The sequence below is a fragment of the Macrotis lagotis genome, chromosome X (assembly GCF_037893015.1).
Source record: "Macrotis lagotis isolate mMagLag1 chromosome X, bilby.v1.9.chrom.fasta, whole genome shotgun sequence".
Classification (NCBI taxonomy): Eukaryota; Metazoa; Chordata; class Mammalia; order Peramelemorphia; family Peramelidae; genus Macrotis; species Macrotis lagotis.
The window spans coordinates 201,741,652-201,761,320 of record NC_133666.1 but is presented as its reverse complement, the minus strand read 5'-3'; the positions used below and the strand labels follow the sequence as shown (position 1 = coordinate 201,761,320).

Below are 19,669 nucleotides of genomic sequence, written 5' to 3'. Positions count from 1 at the left end.
TGAGAGTTATCTATCACAGTGGGTATGGTCTACTAAGTTGCACCCTTGTAGTAAAGGGCCACAGGAAGGACACCATTTCCTGGATCAAACCACAGAGTGCAAATATTCTCCCTTAAATAGCACACTAGTTACTGTAAATGTCAGTAGAGGGAGTTTTTCTGACTTTGATTTAATGAATGCCTACAGCAAAGCCAGCTGTTAGCACCTTTTAACTGCTTCTTAGAATATGTGTGCTGCATGTGGGGAAGAAGGAAGAGGCAACTTTTCTCTGCACTTTTTTGGCCTTTCCATTAAAACCAAAAGGCATTTTTACACATGCAGTTAGTCCTCAGCAAGTGTCAAGAAGAGAAGCAATGCTACTTTAGTTTTTTCATGTGTCATTTTTTTCTTTCTGTGTGTTGAATTTGTAAGTACTTCTCCAGGAGAGAGCAATTTATACTAAGGACACTAAGTGATAAGAGAATACGTTTTAAATTAGTTTAGACTCATCCTCTTGTACACTCTCATATTTCAGAGTCAATCTATATGTGTACATGAGTCATTTTAGTTTTTGTCCTCCCCAGGAGAATAATAAAGGGGAAAAAAAGAGGGATAAATAAACCCTACTAAATTCTCTTTTTATATAGCTAAAATGATGTAAAATCTAATTGTAAATCTATATGTTATTACTCTCTCTTTTAAACAAAGGGACGCTCTTAGAAAACATAGAAAAAAAGAGTATAGCAATGTTTATTTACGTGATCTAGAATGAAGAAGAAACTATATGCAGTTATTAAGAGGTCTTAGCAGTTTTTATAAAACCCTTTGATGCACATACTTTGTATATTCGGAGAAGAATAATAGTTAAAACATGGGGGGAGTTTAAAATCCATATAATCCTACTGGTTTTCACCAAATGATCTGTGGCATAAAATATGTTTCATTCAAGTTGCTTTAAAGAAAATATATTCTTTGTAATGAGTATTAAAAAAGTGTTATTGTTTTTTATAAGCTAGAACATGGAGCCAAGTTCATAGTAATAAGCCCAAGTGAATTACCTTTAAAATATACATAGAGAGATAAGCTTTCAGTGAATATGAAGCTCTATCTTTCTTCAAAGGAATAGATCTTGTTAAATTCTCTACTATAATTATCTATAGTAATTTTTACTTTCATTTTGGCCCTTGGCAGGGCTCTGTTTTTTGTAGTATGGGAAAAGTATGTTTTTTGAAAACTTGACACATCTCTAGAGAGAATCGCTAAAAGATTTAGCCAAGAAATTATGTCTCTGAAAAAAATCAATGCTATTCCTATAGATTATTCAAATCATTTTATGGCTATTTCCTTATCTTTTTGGAATGATAGGAATGAATAAAATTAGAAGTGTGAGGTATTTTCTTAAGTAGAATTTTAAAAAAAGGAAAGGGTCTTTCCGACTATTCTCCTCAAATTCTAGTCTCATTAACTACAAACTTTAGATCAGAGATTATGTCCATTTTCCATCTTTGTATATCCTTACAAAATGCTTATTGAATGAATGGCTGTCTTTAGATCTGAACTTTAATTTTAAAGAAAGGAATTGAATATTGTTCAGAATACAGGTTGATATGAACAATTTCATATTTGGAAATGAAGAATAATTATAGGTTTTATTTTCCCTTTTTCTCTTTTTCTTTTCTTCTTTTTACCTTTTCAGCCTCAGCAATCCCGGATAATGGAAGGAGGTCCTGTCTAAAGCTCAAAGTCTTTGTTCGCCCAGCAAGTAAGTTCAGGAGAATGATCTTTTGAGGGTGACTTTCCTAGTGCATGCTTTACTGTGTGGTCTGGTTAAATACGGTAAAACTTTTTACTGTTAAACCCTCTGTGGTATCTGTTCTGTATATCAGCATTCATGTTTCAGTTTTCATCATATTTTTCTTATCATTCTTCATAAAGCTTTTTATTATGTACATAGCATTTGCTAACTTGTTGTTTCTTAGACTGTGGTACATGTACAGCAAATGGAAGACAATATTGGCACTCGAATAATAAATGCCAGAGAATTTAAAATAACCTATAATTAAGTGAACAGAAAAAAAGAGAAAGAGAGAAAAAAAGAAGGAAAATGGGGCGTTTAAGGGTGTCTCACTAACATATTTGGCTGTTATCTTTATTTTCGTTATAGACAGCTGTATGAAAACTATAGGTGTTCATGATCGTGTTTTCGATGTTAACGACAAAGTAGAAAATTCATTAGAACCAGCAGGTTAGTATGCTTAGAGAATCTCTTTTAACCAATGCGTCTATCTCTCTGGTGCTTCAGTACTTTTTTCCTTTCTTCCTCTTTGCATGTTTGCATGGGTATGGTTTCTCTGCTTTTGCTCATTTCTAGCAGTGCTAATATGACTTATGATCTACCTTGTTTTTTTTTTCTGGTACTCTTGGGTAGTGCATGGTTAAATAAAGAGTGGCACCTTTTGGATATATGGGATTGATCAAATGCAATACTCTAACAAACATTCCTTTGCAGAATATTCAGATCACTGCCTTTTGTCACATCTTTCCTGCATGTCTATGAATCATTGTGTCTATTAAGTGGATCTGTTTTCCTATTATTAGACTACTGTGTATGTTTGTTAAATTTCATTTTATACAATATCAGTATCTAATGAAAAAAGTAAAGATATCATTAACTAAGAATAATAATGCTCAATAAAACATGTAGCTGATTCAAAATTTATTCCATGTATGGCTGATAAAAGCAAATAATGAGCTTTAATTGGCATTAACAAACCTTAATATTAACCTTAACAAACCTTGAACTAAAATATTATTTTTATAATAAAGTTAATTATGTTACTTTCTGGCTCCAAGCTACATTAAATAGTCTAAAATCATGATACCTACACCATCATCATTATCATCATCATTCTCACATTTATTTAGTCCTTTAATGGTTTACAAGGTATGTTATACATAATAATGCTATGAAGGAAGTAATATAAGAATCCACATAATGCAGATGAATAACTAAAATTTTTAGAGGTTAAATGATTTTCTCTACGTCATATTGCATCAAAGACATGAATGCATGATGTCAGATTGGGTCACTCTAAATTCAACAACCCTTCCATTTTTCAAGACCTAGGTAGTTTGGGATAGATAACCTGGCTGAATAATTGAGTGTTTGACTCAGGCAGACCTAGATTCAAAGTCCATAGTTTACAGTTACTATCTTATAGCCACGGACAAATATGAATATGAACCTCAGGATTTGCCATCTGTAAATTGGAAATAAGATTAACTACTTGTGTTGAATCTCAAAATAGACTTTATAATATAGTATATATTTATATGTGTGTATATTATATATATATGTAGTATGTATATTTATATATAATATGTACACAGATATATTTTCTAAAATATTTTCTAAATTTTAAAGTATTATGCCAATAAAGCTTTTTGAAATTATTTTGTGAATAAATATATTTATTCCACCTATTCTGCTTTCCTATTTGCTTCCCCTACCTTTTATAAATATAGTACCCACCAGCAGTCAAATTTACCTGAATCATGAAGCTTAAATTTTAATTGGGGATCTCCTTTGTGAACAAAATGAAATTCTTATCTTTAGAAAAGTGGAGAATGTAATAATTATATTATTACATATGATTACATACACAAAGTGGATTCAGTGTGAACCAGGAGTCACCAAATAGTCGATGACAAAACCTGACTTCTTTGCCATCTTACAACCTCTTTTTCTAATTTCATAATTAACTTTTGCTGGGAAAGGAAGCATGTTATAAATATGCTACTGTACTTCATCCTACCTGTAGATTAATGTCCTTTCCATTAGGAAGAAAGGCTATAGCCAGAAATTACTCATGGGATCCCTTTCCTGTTGTTTTGAATACTTTTCACTTTCTTACTCATCCCAGATTATATCATCCATGTACCCCTCCCCTACATTCCCCACTATATTCTCCTGGGGAGATCTCAGAGTTTTAAACATAACATTAGGGATTCCTGAGTCAGACAGATTTCTAACTACTTGTAAATCCAATTTCAATCCTGACAGTGATGTAAATAAACTATAGAGAAAGTTAAACAGATTAAATGCTACAGATTAGAATATGTTTTCTTTATCTTTTTTAATTTTGGAAATATTCACATCTTTCTAGAGCATTTTGATTTTTCCAAGGCTTGTTGATCAAGTAAATGGAAAGGTACATATCCACCAGACCATATTACTAAGAATTAGTTTTTTCTGGGAAGCCCCATTATTCACTACAGACTAATGTAGAAAAAATTGAGTACTCAAGCAGTAACAATTTTACATGGACTCTTGTAAATCCTAGAACTAATAGAGGTCTTAATAATAATCTAACATAATCTCTTTGTTTAACTTATAAGAAAATTGATACTGAGAGAGAAATGACTAACCCATTGTCACAGAACAAGTTTGGGGAAGAAATAGCACTAGACTAGAACTTTGTATACATGCTATATGGAAAACCTTAACAAAAAGCATAGTGATCTCTTCCTTGAACTAAAGCTGATTCCTCAAAGATACAACTTTAGTTGGATATAGAACTTAGAGAAGCTTTAAAAAATTTTCCTTTTCATCTCTTCATTCCTCTCTTGAAATCTTTTATTTTTTACATGATTACTTACAATTCCCTTTTAGTTTCTCAAGATTTTCTCTACTCGTGTGAATTATCTACTCCACCCAAGAAAACGCACTTTCCAACTTTTTTTCACATTCTGTTCTTCATCCCTAGTCTCTGTTTCTAGCTCCAGGGTGCAAGAAATTATAGAACCTAGCATACCTTGCCTGTTTGATATTCATGGCCACAAAAAAAGATTTGATGAGGTACTGATACCCAAAGACATTCTTTTCTTATTTTTTTGCACGGCAAGGCCACACAGCTAGTTAATTATTAAGTGTCTGAGGTCAGATTTAAACTCAGGTACTCCTGACTCCAAGGCTGGTGCTCTATCCACTGTACCACCTAGCTGTCCCCTTTCCAAGGTATTCTTAATACCATTTCTTTCCTCCCCACTTTCCCCTAGACTCACAGGAAATACTAATTTAGACCCTTCTTTTAATCTTCACAATCTTTACCAATCTTCTGTTACACCCTATTACTTTTCCAAAGTCCTTGGCAAGGCCTTTTCTTCCTTTATTCATTTCAGCTAAAGAATCTTTCCAACATGTGCTTCTTCATCGCTTTTACTTGTAGTGGGAAAATAGAGAGGTTAGTGAAAAGAAAGCCTCCCATTCAGAGCTGGATACTAGTTTTCTGAGTTTATAAAAATATATTTTGCAAAGTGTCTTGCAAATTTAATCTAAAGAATTTAAAAGTGGCCACCCTAGATTCTATCATTAGTGCACCTATCCCCTAAAATCTGGAGGAAGGAGAAAACTGTCGTTGTATATTCACTAAGATGGATTCCATAGACTAACTCTAGGAAATGTAGAATAGCAGTTAAAGGCCAAAAGCTTATAGGAGACAAAAATCAAAGAAAGGCGACAACAGAAACAATAACCTTGTGAATGAACACAAATGTCCAAATTTTAGGCAACAAAACAAGAAGAACTAGAGGAAATAATAATAATAATAATAATAATAATAATAATAATAATAATAATAATAATAATAATAATAATAATAATAATGAAACATACTTGTGAGGAAATTCAAGTACCAGTATGTAGAAGTATGTTGGAAAGCATTTAGATAAAGACCAAAGGAGTAAGAAATAAAAGCAATGCTGTCATCAGAGGATATGATAGACTTCATAGAAGGAAAAAAGGAAGTAGCATGAACATCAAGCCTGGCGAATATTAGATATGTAGGATTCCATGAACTAAAATTTTATAACCAAAGTTGGCCTAGTAGGAATGGGAAAAGTAAAGACAGATAGTAAAAGAGAAATGCAAGAGCAAAGTATAATTCTTGAAAAATAGTATCAGGAATATTATTCTTGTTAAGAATAACAAGATATAAGTTCTTTTTTAAGTTATATTCAGGAAAAGTGGAGAATAGAACTCTTGCTTGAAGTATATAGAATGATGAAAACTTTCAAGACAATTTTGATATATAGTTGCTTAATTCTCATTTTATCTGCCCAAGAGAATGATCTTTTCCCTGGAAATAGCAAACAAAAAATGATCAACAGGGAAGTGATACCTAATATAAATATAAATAAAGAGATAGTGTAAGAACATTTAGTTGTCTTTGATTAATTCAAGATACCTAGCCCAGATGAACTACATTTTTGAGAGTATAAGCTGACATATATGATCTTTGAGTTACTGAAAGATTCTGGAGAATGAGGGCTGGAGGAAGAGAGTAGCATGACTATAAAAAAGCAGATTTCGTAATTTATGAAAATGTGAAAACAATAGAATTTGAAAGCTAGAAGCTTGATTTTATTTTTAGAAAAGTTCTAGTACTGATCATTAAATAAATAGTGAGGGGTGACTAGGTGGTACAGTGGATAAAGAAAGCACTGGCCCTGGAGTCAGAAGGACTTGAGTTCAAATTTGGCCTCAGAAGTTAATGACCTAGCTGTGTGACCTTGGGCAAGTCATTTTAACCCCATTGCCTTGCCAAAAAAAAAAAAGAAAAGAAAAAGAGAGAGCATTTAGAAAAATAAGTAGCAATTGCAAAAATTCAACATGACTTCAAATGAGAACACTCATGCTAGATTAAGCTTGTTACTTTTAACAGGAGTGCTAAACTTAAAGATTGGGGGAATACTATAGATATAATTTACTGGAATATTAGAAACAAAAACATTTGACAAAGTATTTCATGGGGATGGAGATAACTCATGGAGATGTAAGGCTATAGAATAGATAATAATATAATTAGATGTTTTTGGAACTACTTGCATTGTTAGATTCAAAGAATGACTAATGACTAACCATTAGTCATTAATGGTTCAATATCAAGGCAGCAAGAGATATCCAGTGGTGGGGCCCTAAGGATCTGTGCTTGGTCCTGTGCTCTTTAACATTTTCATCAGTGATTTGGGTAAAAGGTTAAATGTCATACCTATGATATTTTTCAGATTACAAATCCAGGATGGAAAAACTAGCATAGTGGATGATAAAAGGTGGGATCCAACATAATCTTGCTATATCAGAGCAGTGGGGTCAAACTCAAATAGTAACGGATCTCTCTGGACTTTATATAGATTTAGAAAATCTCAAATTACATTAGCTGTGCTGTATTTTATTTTTATTCATTTTGTTAAAATTTTCCTCATCATACATTAATGTGGTTGAAGCTGTACTGGGGAGATTTGCTGACTACTTGTGAGTCTGACATTCTGGGTTCTTAGAGCACTAGACCAAATCTGAAGATGAAATTGAGTTATGATATAAATTTACATTACAAAATAAAAAAAATGTTTCACAAGTACAAGATGAGGGAGGCATATTAGATAGAAATTTGCATGGGGGAAAAAGATCCAAGAGTTTCAGTGGATCACAAATTCAATATTTGTCATGCTGTTATAACAGGTATGAAAGTTATTGAAGGCTTTGAATACTTTAAGCAAGACCTAACTTTCAGAACTAAGAAGCTCCCAGACAAACCTTATCTGTAGAATTATATTCTTTTATGAGTGAAATAGTTTAGGGAGGACATTGATAAACTGGAAAGGTATCTAGAATGGACAGCCTTGATTACTAATCACACTAATCAGTTGAAGGAACACCTGATGCTTAGTTCAAGGAGAATAGCTGTGTGCAATATTTGAAGAGTTATGTGACAAAGGTTTTTAAAGTGTTCCTTGGTGGAGATGGGATGGGGAATTTAAAAAAGCCAATCTAGAAGCATTAGGTAGAAGTTAAAAATGCACAATTTAGATTTAAAGTCAAGAAAAACTTCCTAAGCATGGGAACTTTCCAAAAGGGGAATGGGTTGCCTTTGGAGGTAGAAGCCTTCTCTTTGGATATCTTGAAGCAGAGACTGACAACTTGTCAGGTATGTTGTGGTGGAAATGCCTTTTTCAAAATGGGCCAACTAGCTCATTGATAACTCTCAAAATTTGTGATTTTGAGTTGTTCAGCTCAATCATTTCAAATTCAACATGGACAGAACAGAACTCTTTTATTGTTTCTTTCAGACTCACTCCTTTTCCCAGTATTCTGAATTTTGGTAGAGGTGACTGTCATTCTCTCTAGTCTCCCAGGTTCACATAATTGTAAAGTTATCCTCTAAAGACTGGTACATAATAGGTACTTAATAGATACCTATTAATTGATTAATGAAGTAGCTTTTATGCTGTAGTCTTTCTCATGATTTTGTTCGGTTATTTAAAAATTAGTAGTGATTAATTAACTGTTGAATAATAGAATGAAAAACTATTTGTTACATTTATGTTACATTTATTTCCTATATGCTAAGCCCTGCATTAAATGCTAGGGACACAAATGCAAAATTGAGATATTTCCTGGCCCCAAAAAGTTTTATCCATTCTTTTGAGGAAGAATACATATATTGGGAAATGACAGTCTAGAACTCTATAGACTTGTCCTTTCTAAAAGCAATAACACTACTGATTTCATTAAGTTTCTAGTTAGATGGGCTAGAAGAAAGCATTCTGTATGCAGAAAATGGCTTTATATCACTTTCCATATTTTTATCTTTGAATTTCTAGCACCAAGCACAGTTCTTTATATAAATGTGAAAATTTAGTGATTCCTCACAAGAAACTCCATTCACCAAATACAACCCACTTGACTTCATATAAGTCTTAGGGAATTGTCTAAGGCAGTAGAGGTTAAATGATTTATATCCAGCTGGTAAATGTCAGAGGTACAATTTAAATTTATATTTTCAGGACTCTGACCCCAACATTCTATGTGCTCTGCTATGAGGTCTTTCTGCACACTGTAAGAATTTTATTAATGTTTATTAAATTGAGTTCTCCAATAATATTCTCAGAAGTTAATCATTTTAATCATTGTAAAAATGTTCTTTTAATTTGATAACTTTACAAATGACATAGACGCTTTGTATAAGAAAATATACTGAGTACTCTCATGATATTTTGAAAGAGAGTTTTTGAATCCCATCAATAAAGAAATAGGATTTTTAGTTCCATAAACCAAAAACATAATCCATCTTTTCCCTGAAACTCACCTTCTTCCAAACTTTTTTCTAAATGATTATATAATATTTTCTTATTAAAATTGAAAAACTTTTAAAGTATTTCTAATCTGGTCTCTCTGTACAGGTATCAGATAGATTCTTGTGTAATGTGTGTATGTACTTTTTTTTTAACAAATGCCTTTTTACCTAGATAGAAAGCTTGATAAATTCAAATTTTTAAAAAATATATACTTTATATGGACAGTAAGAGTCAGTGACCTCATTATCACTTTTCACCCCACATGCAGAGAATGATAGAATATTAGTGCTAAAAAGGAACCACAGTACAGATGTAGTAGTAGTAGTATACAAAGTACTGGTCTTGGAGTTGGGAAAATCTGAGTTCAAACACTACTTCAACCACTTCTACATTGAGTTATTTGAGACCCTAGGTAAGGTGGGACAAGATATTACACAGGCTTGGACAATAATATCAGTAGCAAAGCAAGAGATCAAGGTCAGCAATTCAGTTAAACAACCATATTGAAAGTCCTCTCAAACATGTTTGAATTAGACATTAAATTGAGAAAAGCCACCAGATGATAGGCTAGATTTTTGAACTTCTCATTTGTGTTTATAGACACAACTTTAATAAACCAAGTTGGTCTGAAAGAATTCAATTGCATGCAGTGTGCATTGTGTACTAATTTACCTGTCTTTGGAATGTACTTTTCTGTTGTATGCGCTCTTGTATTCTGCCTGCCACAGGTCACAGGGTTGTAATAGGTTGAGATACTAGTGGATACCATGAATGAGATACTAGTTTCAAAAAATACTGCCAATGATCCCTCATTTAACCCTAGTTTGAGAGTGCCAGAATTCAGGAATTCATAGGCTTGATTTGCTTCACTATGAAGATGAAGTATGGTTATGTAGGAAAAATTTTAATTTGTACATTTCCTAAATCGTTGACATTTTAATAATCACATATGTTCAGGTGTATTTTCTGTTGGAAAGGGGGGGAATAATTGTGTACCTAACTGTGTTAGTTGCTTTATAAATATTATCTGATTTGATCCTTTAAGAGTGTATGTTACTTTATAATTCATGCATAAGAACCTGAAAAGAGTAAAATTTCTCAAATATTATGATTAATTTCTCATCTCTTCTCATGCCATAGAACTCCTAAAGGAGGTCTTGCAAACATCATTTAGTCAATGTAAACTTTAAAGAATCATGGGAGAGTGCAAGGAAAAGTGTGTGGATCTTCCACAATATTGCCTTAATGGGATGGACCTGACACTTTAATAAAATAGTTGACTTTGTGACCCTAAGCAACTCATTTAATATCTCAGTGCTCTCAGCAATTTTCCTTTACAGAGAAAGTGCTAGCTTATGTTTGTAGAAGGAATTTTTCCACACCATTGAAGTCATAGCCCCAGTCATGATCAAGTACATTATGGTTTACTGAACTTTTTCTTCACAATAAATGTAGGAAGTAGGAAGCCTTATTATTCTTATTCCCATTTTATAGAGGGAGAAGCCTGAGGCTCACAAGTTTTAGTGAGTTGCCTATGGACATACAACTATTAAAGGCAGAGCTAAGACTCCAAGATCTTTTGCCTTCAAGTTCTAAGCACTTCATTTCTCAGTCCACTCTCCAGGAGTCCCACCCTAGAGGCAGTTTGGTTCAGTTGGCAGGAATGCTAAACTTGGATTTACTGTACTTCAGTTTGATTCCTGGTTCATCTGTTTGCTATGGGTAACAAAGAGACCTTAGATTAATTACTTCACTTGTCTAGAGTTTAACTTCCTTATCTATAAAATGAATTGACTGCTTTAAATAATCTCTGAGATCCTTCCCAGATTTAAATCTATTATCTTATTATTAAAATTAGGCATGGGTGGAGCAAAGAAAAGAAATAAAATTATCTTAATTCCTGATATTACCCTAGACTAGATGGCAGAATATAATGGTAAACACAAAGAGACTTTGATTGGATTCTGAAAGAGGGAGAAGCCTTTCCCCCAACTGACTAGCTGCATGGCCTAATTATCATTACCAAGCTTCCCCAGTCATCAAGAAGAGTGAAGTCTGTGGTATCTTCCATTGTGTATAATCAGTACATAAATAAGAGCATGTGACACTAACTCCTATTGTAAATATACTTTGATAAATCTCATGTATCTTTATAGGAACCCACTCTCAAAGTATATAACGGGTAAATGTAAGCAACATATTTTTAAAAAATAGTTGGAAGTAGGGGCAGCTAGGTTGCACAATGGTTAGAGCCACCAGCCCTGGAGTCAGATGGGACCTGAGTTCAAATCCAGGCTCATACACTTAATAATTACCTAGCTGTGTGACCTTGGGCAAGTCATTTAACCCCATTGCTTTGCCAAAAAAAATATAATTGGAAGTAGAGGGAATCTAGTGATACTGTCATACATCTGAAAGCAAAACCAACTCAAGAATCTGTTACTTGAGTCCTTTAGAATTGATCTGGCATTTCTTGAACCACCGCAGTTTGCTTTGACTCTGAAGTGTTTGTAGGGCAGTGACTAACTGTTCTGTTAAATACTTATTCAATGAATTTTTAAGATGAATAATTGCTAAGATTAAGGAGGATTCTAAAGTATTTGACAGCATTCTGCATTTCTCTCCTTCATCCAACTCTCTTCCCATTCTTCCCCTAATTTCTCACCCCCTCTTTCTAACCCCCTTTGGCTCCATAGGCTAAACACTGTAAGTTGCCCATGTAAAGGTCCAGGGAAGGAAAACTAAGATGATCAAACATATAGAGTTACTTCCTTATGAGGAGAACCAAAAGAGATTAAAGTTCTTCATGCAGGAAACAGAGAGTAATGTGAGAGAGGGCATGTTCTAAAATGATATTCTCTGAGAATTAAATGAACCAAATTAATTATGAAGCCCAAAGCAAGAGACAGACCTCCAGGCTTTTATTGGGTCATTTTAATAAGATGAAAGTATCCCCTACTTTACACCAAAAATAGTAAATTGTGTGGTTTTTCTCTCTTCTGTGAGATAGGTTTGTTTGTTTTGAACTAGACTTGTAATTTCAGATGCAAAAGCAAGCTCCTACCGAAGTGGTTCTGCAATTGTTTTGCTATTTAGTGTCTTCAAGAGTTGCCTTTGGCACTGAGAGATTAATTGACTCACCATATTCAGGTAGCCATTATATGTCAGAGGTAGCACTTGAATCCCAGTCTAACTATCTCCTAGGCCTGCTGCTGCCTCTCAGTGTTTATAGGACAAAAAGGAAAAAAGGTTTCAAAAAGGCAAATTAATGAAAAATCCATCATAATATTATAGAGAAACTGAGGGATGGATGCAGAACATATATTTAATTTCATCAACATCTTCTATACTCTCATCTGATGTCACTGTAAGAGACTATCAGGGTGAAATAAAGGGACCTCTGATCTGATAAAACATGACAATTTCTGTGTTGCCTTCCTTAATTTCATTATCACTCAGTGAATCTCTGCTAAAGAGTCCCACATTTAACCCCAAGCATCTACAGCATGGTTTTAAAGTTACCAAAAAAACCAGTTTTAAGTGAGAGAATTTTTAGTATTAGGGCAGGCCATACTGAGTACACAAAAGAACAGTTTATATTAAAGAATTTATTGCCATAAAATTCCTAGTTGGAAAATTAAGCTTTGTATGAATCATGAAATCCGGAAAAGCCTCAGAAGTCAGAAGCAATCTCTTAAAATCACTTTATAGAAGAGGTTGAGGGGAAGTTCAACCATTTTAATCTATTTTATTTAGAAGAAAATATGCATCTTTGCTGATAATTTATATTCCAAGTTTCAGCCAGAGAGAATTTAGTAATACTATTTCAACTAACTTCCTAATTTAATTGGAATTGGGAGCTCTGGGTGAAAAATTCCCTAGAATAGATGATGGTGATAAACACTTTTCAACTTATAAAACAGATTTTTCCACTGGACGGGGGAGGCAGAGGGAGGTTAATCAACTTCACTATGCATCATAGCCAGAACTTGAACCCAGGTTTTTTCCGGATCAGTGCTCTTCTACACCAGAGGTGTAGAAACAACCCTATCTCCTAATCAGATTAAAATATAATTGACAAATATTTAATAAAATAAATAAAATTAGAGTAGAACATAATGTTAATATGTAGTTTTTAAAAATCAATATTTGGTAAGCAGAGATCCTTATGTTTAAGTTCTCCTATGTCCCTTTCTACCCTTATACTGTACCATGCTATCTTTTTTTTAGGATTTTTGCAAGGCAATGTGGTAAAGTGGCTTGACCAGGGCCACACAGCTAGGTAATTATTAAGTGTCTGAGATCAGATTTGAACTCAGGTACTCCTGACTCCAGGGCCCGTGCTCTAGCCACTGCGCCACCTAGCTGTACCCATGCTGTCTTTCAGGCTGAAATTAAACCAATAAAAATCCTGTGTTTAGAGAGTTTTTGTAATAAAAATAACATTATAGAAAAGTACTAATTACAGTAAAGTTGGTGTTTCCTGAGTGTTACGTATCTTTCACTTTAGGATATTGTTGTCTTCATCTTTAATTTTTCAAATTTGGAAATTCATCCAGGCATTCCACAAGCATTCAGGACTAATATTGTAAAAGCTTTAGAATGAGGCAAATGGATAGCTGCCTACTACTACTGATAAAACAAAGTTACTACTTCCTTTCCCAAGAACTGATTGTTTCCACACTAGAGATTTAGACTTAGGAAGGAATACTGAAATATTCAGAGTCTCATATACAATTACAAAAGGTCATTAGAGTGCTTTATATACATTGGTTACAAAAGTGAGCTCTGGCCTTTTACACTGTTAAAAAAAAGACAATTTTCTGTGACTTTCCTTTGTTTGTTGTAAATACTGAGTGATTTCATAGACATGAAAGTCAATGATGGCACAAGGTTCATTACCCTACTTTACAGAGGGAGTGAATTCTGTTAGCAGCATGCTAGAGGAGAGTTATTAAAGATGTGAAATCTCATTGGAATGTATGCTTTCTATTTGAACAGATGACACCGTACATGAGTCAGCCGAGCCATCCCGCGGTGAGAATGCAGCCCAGACACCAAGGATACCCAGTCGGCTTTTGGCAGTCCTACTGCTTCTCCTGGCAATGAGTTTGACATTATAGCACACTTAACTTCAGTAACCTGTCACAGAAAACATCAGGATCTTGGAACAGCAGAGATCCACCTAACTGCTCATCCTAAGAAAGGGACTTTGTATTGGTTTTTGCAGATGTCAGATTTCTTTTTTTTCCTTTCAGCCTGAACTATAAGCAACAACTCAGGAGGCATAACTAGTTTCTGCCTCCCATTCCCCTTTGCCCATGATTTTTCTCACCCTTTCCAAATTAAATGGACTCCAGATGAAAAAGCCAAATTGTTATAATGATAACAGTTATTCTTATGCTTCTGTGCATTCTCTTCAAAGGACTCACCTTCTCCGTTAGCTTACTGTGACATCAGTATGTGGACAAGGAAGAATAGTGGCAGATGCAGTCAGTGAAGGAAAAGCCCAGGAGGATTTTACTCTGACGTACAATATTTATGCCTTCTCATTCAGTACTGTAAGATGATCATGCAGGGCATCTTGTCACCATGTCAGGACTGGAGGGGAGATATTAAGAATAGATATAATGTAACATCATTTCTTCTAGGAGTTCCTAAATTTGCAGGCTTCTAAAAGGTAAAGACACTGGTTTTGTTTTGTTTTTTTTTTTGTTTTTGTTTTTTCAATGACTGTCCTAAAGAAATCCTGACAGTAAGACTTGTGCTCCATTGCAGAAGCTTTGTTTTGAAAGGAGGTTACATGTAGGGATAGTAACACAAAGCAAGCATGGTACCATAGATAGCAGTACACTGGGGGTATGTATGTGAGTGCCTCTAATTTTTTTTTTTTTTTGGTAACTGGGAAGGGCATACCAGATTTTTTTCTTTGAGAATAGCTCACCATGGTGCTACAACATTTTTGTTTGTTTATTTGTTTTACAAACACAAAGAGGCATTTTTATGAATAAAGTGACCTTCCCCAGGGCTGACAAGCCAGGGTTGATGAGTGGATAGAGTATATAGCCTGGCATATCTCTCTGGGTAATGATAACATACCAAGGAAAGAACATCACTGGCCAGAGGAAATGTGATTCTGGAATGCTGGTTTTCCAGTGCTTTATTGCCTTCCCCCGACTCTCTCCTTTTACCCCCCCCCCCCAAAAAAAACAACAAACAAAAACAGGTCCTGCCTTGAAAATCCCTCCTTTTATGCTTTCCATCATTAGTACAGGGGAAGCTAAATAAAACCCCTGTCACTAGGAGAGTCAGTCATCGTTGATTGGGTGGGCAAAAGGGAAAACTGGAATAAAAATTCAACTATTGCTTATATATCATTTCCCTTTCAGATACAGCTTAAAGAGTAGGGGGGAATGTGTGTTTATCCACAGGAGATTAACTAGATGGGGTCCCAAAGACTTTAACAAAATATTTTTTTAAAGATCCACTAGAATAGAAAATACATTATTTAGATATACTTTATGCTGAGAGTGAGTATATATGCTTGTCCTATTTAAAATTGTGAGAAATGGTGGTATCCCTTGATACATTTAGGAATGTGGGGAAATATCTTGTTTCTTGAAAAAAAAAAGCAGGATGACCCTGTTCAAAGAAACTTAGCATGGCCAACATGGGATTTAAAAGTTGATCACCAGGAAATGCAAGCCTTGGGGTTTTTACTGGCCAGGCTGCCATGAACTTCGAACTCCAAAGTATAGTCAGGGAAATGTGTCAGACCAATGGAAAAAATAGCCTTTTTTTTAAAAAAAAAACAATTGCACGACATGTTGGTTGAAACCAAGCCTTTCAAAAGTAAAAACAACATGAATAAAACACAAAAACTGTGATGAACATGTCAAATGTGAAAAATAGAATGCATTCCAATGAAAAAAAGATTTTTTATATTAGTTTTTAAAAATACCTATGTAAAAAAAATTGGTGATGTTAGTGGAAAGAATTTATAAAGGGGAATAAAATTCTTACTTAGAATTTTGGGAAGTCCTCAATTAAAAAAACATGAATGAAAGGCAACCAAGGATTTCTGGCACACAGGAAAGTTGCACACATGAACAAATATAATCTGGGATCACCTGATGTTATTCATAATGCATATGAAATTGATGCGGGGGCTGTCCTTATACAGGACAAGTTGAGTGGAGCTAGTAGATACAGGTACAATCTTTTTTTTTTTAGAACTTCAGTCAATATTCAACAGAGAGCCACAGTCTAATGTAGATTTCAGTCACCATTTCATTGAAATAATATTTCACATCATTATTTTTTTTGCTCCTTATGTTAATATTTTCCATAATATTTTGTGAACTGTAGGCTAATTGGGTTTGGGAGGGGTGTGAGGAGAATGACACCTTCTAAAATGGATCAATAGTCAGAAACAAAATAATGCCGCATGTTCCACAACCATGAGTAAAGAATGGCCCCATAATGATTGCAGTTAGTTGTAATTACATGAACAGTGCTAATTTCACTTTAGAAATGGTGACTTTTGTGGTTTTTCTAGCATTTGTCTCTAACAGATAATGAAATAATGTACTCGTGGCCCTCTCTACCATTGTCAGGGATTTTCTTTTAACTAATGTTATTCACAGTGAAATTAGACCCCTTTGCTTCACCATAGTGCCACTGCTAATTAAGTGAAAAATAGCGAGACTATTAATGCCAGTAGACTGAGTGCTATACCTCCTATAAATAGCATAATTGTGGGTAATGCAGTTACCAGTTTTCTTGGATACTTGATGGCATCAGGCAATCTCAGTCACATCAAGAAAGTACTGGTGGCCTTTATTTGTGTTGTTACAACCCTCTGAAAGCTTTGGAGGATGTCAGTGCAACTTTTGAGCAGCTTTGTGTTTAAAACAAAACAAAACAACCGGAACTATAAGCCTTAGGGGCAGCTTTTGCTGTCACTGGGCTGGGACCACCTACCCCAGTGACCTGCACTCCTGGTTGCCAAGGGCTTTGCAACATGAAGCAGGGAAATAAGGATCAGTCTGTTTAGTGGATACTGTGTATCCTTCAATAGACAAGGTAACATTTCGTGTTAGTTTAGAATATTGTTTTGTACTGTACTTTCTTGGATGGCAAAGGAAAGACAAGTAAAACATTTAAAAAAAACTACGTTCTTTAAATTCTGTATTATTAGCAACCTCTGTTGTATATAGTGTTTGATAATAAAGTATTAATTTGATTCTTATGTCTTTTGTAAGTGAGAACAATAGACTTTCAGGATATAAAACATGCATTGATTATTAGACAGAGCTTTGAAGCATCAAGTATGTTACCTGGTTAAGAACTGAGTCCCAAGTGGCCATGACACTTTAACACCCAGGATTCATCTGGTAATAGCACTCATTCAATCTCAAGACTTCACAACATCAGGACCCAGAACAACATGACTTTTGACGATCAATGTTTTTTCCTCATTGTTTAAGGGTTTAATGTTGGAGCCCTGTGCGGTTGTTGGTTTCTAAGCATGTTGATTCTATGAGGCTGAGGGATTCGGGAATGGTTCTGCACTTCAGTTTGGTCTGGTCTTCTGTTTGTTTGTCTTCATGGACTGTCTCCCCCACCCCCCTTCCCAAAAGTCCTGCCAGCATCACATGTGGCATACACATGCATATGAATCTAAACTGACAAATTTGGGAGGGGCCAGGGTATTCTCCCCATTTTCATTCTGAAAAAAAATTAGAATCGATGAAATTTTTTTAGTGACAATTGTGTTTTCCCCATTGCCTTAACAGCAGCCATGGCGGTCCTATTGACTTCACAAAATCAGAGTTTTGTTCCAGCTGTCCATTCATTGCACTCAGTTGTGGTCACTAGCTTCACTTTTAAACACCACCACCTCCACCACCACTCCCTTTGCACTTCCTGGTTTTTTTCCCTTTTTCTGCCTTCCTCCCACTCCCTCCCCCCCCCCCCCCCAAGCTGTGAATGGGCAGGTCTGTTTCTGGTTTGGCATCACTGAGTTTTTCCCATGCATTCTCCCCTGAGCTTCTCAGATGTGAGACAAATCTCCCTACAATAGACTTGCTGCCATTGTCTGTACAGTTTAATAGATGCTGGCATGTTGAAGGTTACCCATGAGTCTGCGAAATCCGCTTTCCATGCTTACTCTTGACACCCCATTGAAGCCACTCATTGTGTGTTCATCTGGGTATGAAAGTCCAGCTCAGTGTGGTCCTGTGCTTGTACTGCCCTGCTTTGCAGTTCCTTTGCACTTATTCGAGTGCTGTTTTGAAATGCTTACATTATATGAACTTAAAAAAATGTAAAAAAAAAAACACAGACAAATCCATACAATCTGTATTTGTATATACACGTGTCCGTACAAGTATACCTAAATAAAAATTAAAGGTTTTCTTCATTTTAATTGGCGCCCTCCTTCTACTTCTTTGTTCCTTGAATGATGCCTTATTTCAGGGACCATTTGTCCTTTTCTGATTTTTAAAAAACAATCTGTGGGAAGAAAAGATCATTTAAAATCTATGTGGGAATTCTGGGAAATCAAAAGACTGCAGCGTTAGAAGTGACCAAATATCTAACTGCATTCTGACTTTTGATAGTATGATGAGGGTTCAAACCTTGACTGCAAATTTATGAACCCTTAAAATAGACTGTATGGCTAGTACTATATCCCCTAGAGATAAGTACTTAAATATGTCATTTCTTGTAATTCATTTTGCCTTTTGAAATGAGTCCTGAAAATTTTTCAGCACCATTGCAGACCCCAGGAGGCAAGAGGGAAACTTTCTTGGTATCTTCCATAATAAGATCACCCCTCTCCCCCCCCAAATGGATAGCTGTGCCATTGTGTGACCTTAGGCAAGTCACCTAGTCTATTTGGCTCTCCATTTTCTCCTTTCTAAAATTATTCCTCCTTGATGATTCTTTGACCTCTTCTGATTCATGACTTTGTTCATGGCAGTGCACAACTAATTTTACATTTGTACATTTGAGTGGCTTAGTATGCTGTTGTCCTCAGTAAGGCCCTCTTCAAAGTCTATAAGCAAGTTGGAAGCACAGCCTAAAAAATTTCAGTTGTGAGAAGAAAAACACAAAATGTTGAAAATAATAAATGCCTAATGCATTTCAAGACTTGGCTTTAATTATACCATGTTAACATTAAATTCATTGAAAGCATTTTATTACACTTAATTATTTGACAGGGCAGCAAATACTAATTATTACTGTAACCTCTTTTGTTAATGAGGAGTGACAGCTCTGTGAAAAGAGGAGTAATTCACATGATTGTGATTTACCTAGAACTAGTACATTGGCCTGTATATGTGATATTTTCAAACCAGGGCAGCATTACATCATCATCATCACCATTATCATCCAAAGCATTTATTGAGTTCCTGTCTATGTGTGGCACTATTGTGAGGTGCTGTACAAAATGATGAAAACATACACAAATCTTTACCCTATCCAAAGAATTTACATGAGAAAGATAATGTTGATAGAAAGAACATTAATGATAACTAGACTAATTTAA

At 34.8% G+C, this 19,669-nt stretch overlaps 1 protein-coding gene across 3 annotated transcripts in view; it reads left to right on the top strand.

The window, feature by feature from the left end:
• The window catches only part of EFNA5 (ephrin A5), a 317,972-nt gene extending 299,428 nt beyond the window's left edge, over positions 1–18,544 (top strand). For 2 of the 3 annotated variants that reach the window (XM_074205234.1, XM_074205236.1), the window contains exons 3-5: positions 1,676–1,741; positions 2,144–2,224; positions 14,116–18,544. In XM_074205234.1, the coding sequence (XP_074061335.1) occupies positions 1,676–1,741; positions 2,144–2,224; positions 14,116–14,237 (269 nt within the window). In that variant the 3' untranslated portion in view covers positions 14,238–18,544. The remainder of the gene's footprint in view (positions 1–1,675; positions 1,742–2,143; positions 2,225–14,115) is intronic. The other variant, XM_074205237.1, reaches the window with a different exon arrangement.
• The last annotated feature ends 1,125 nt before the right edge of the window (positions 18,545–19,669 follow it).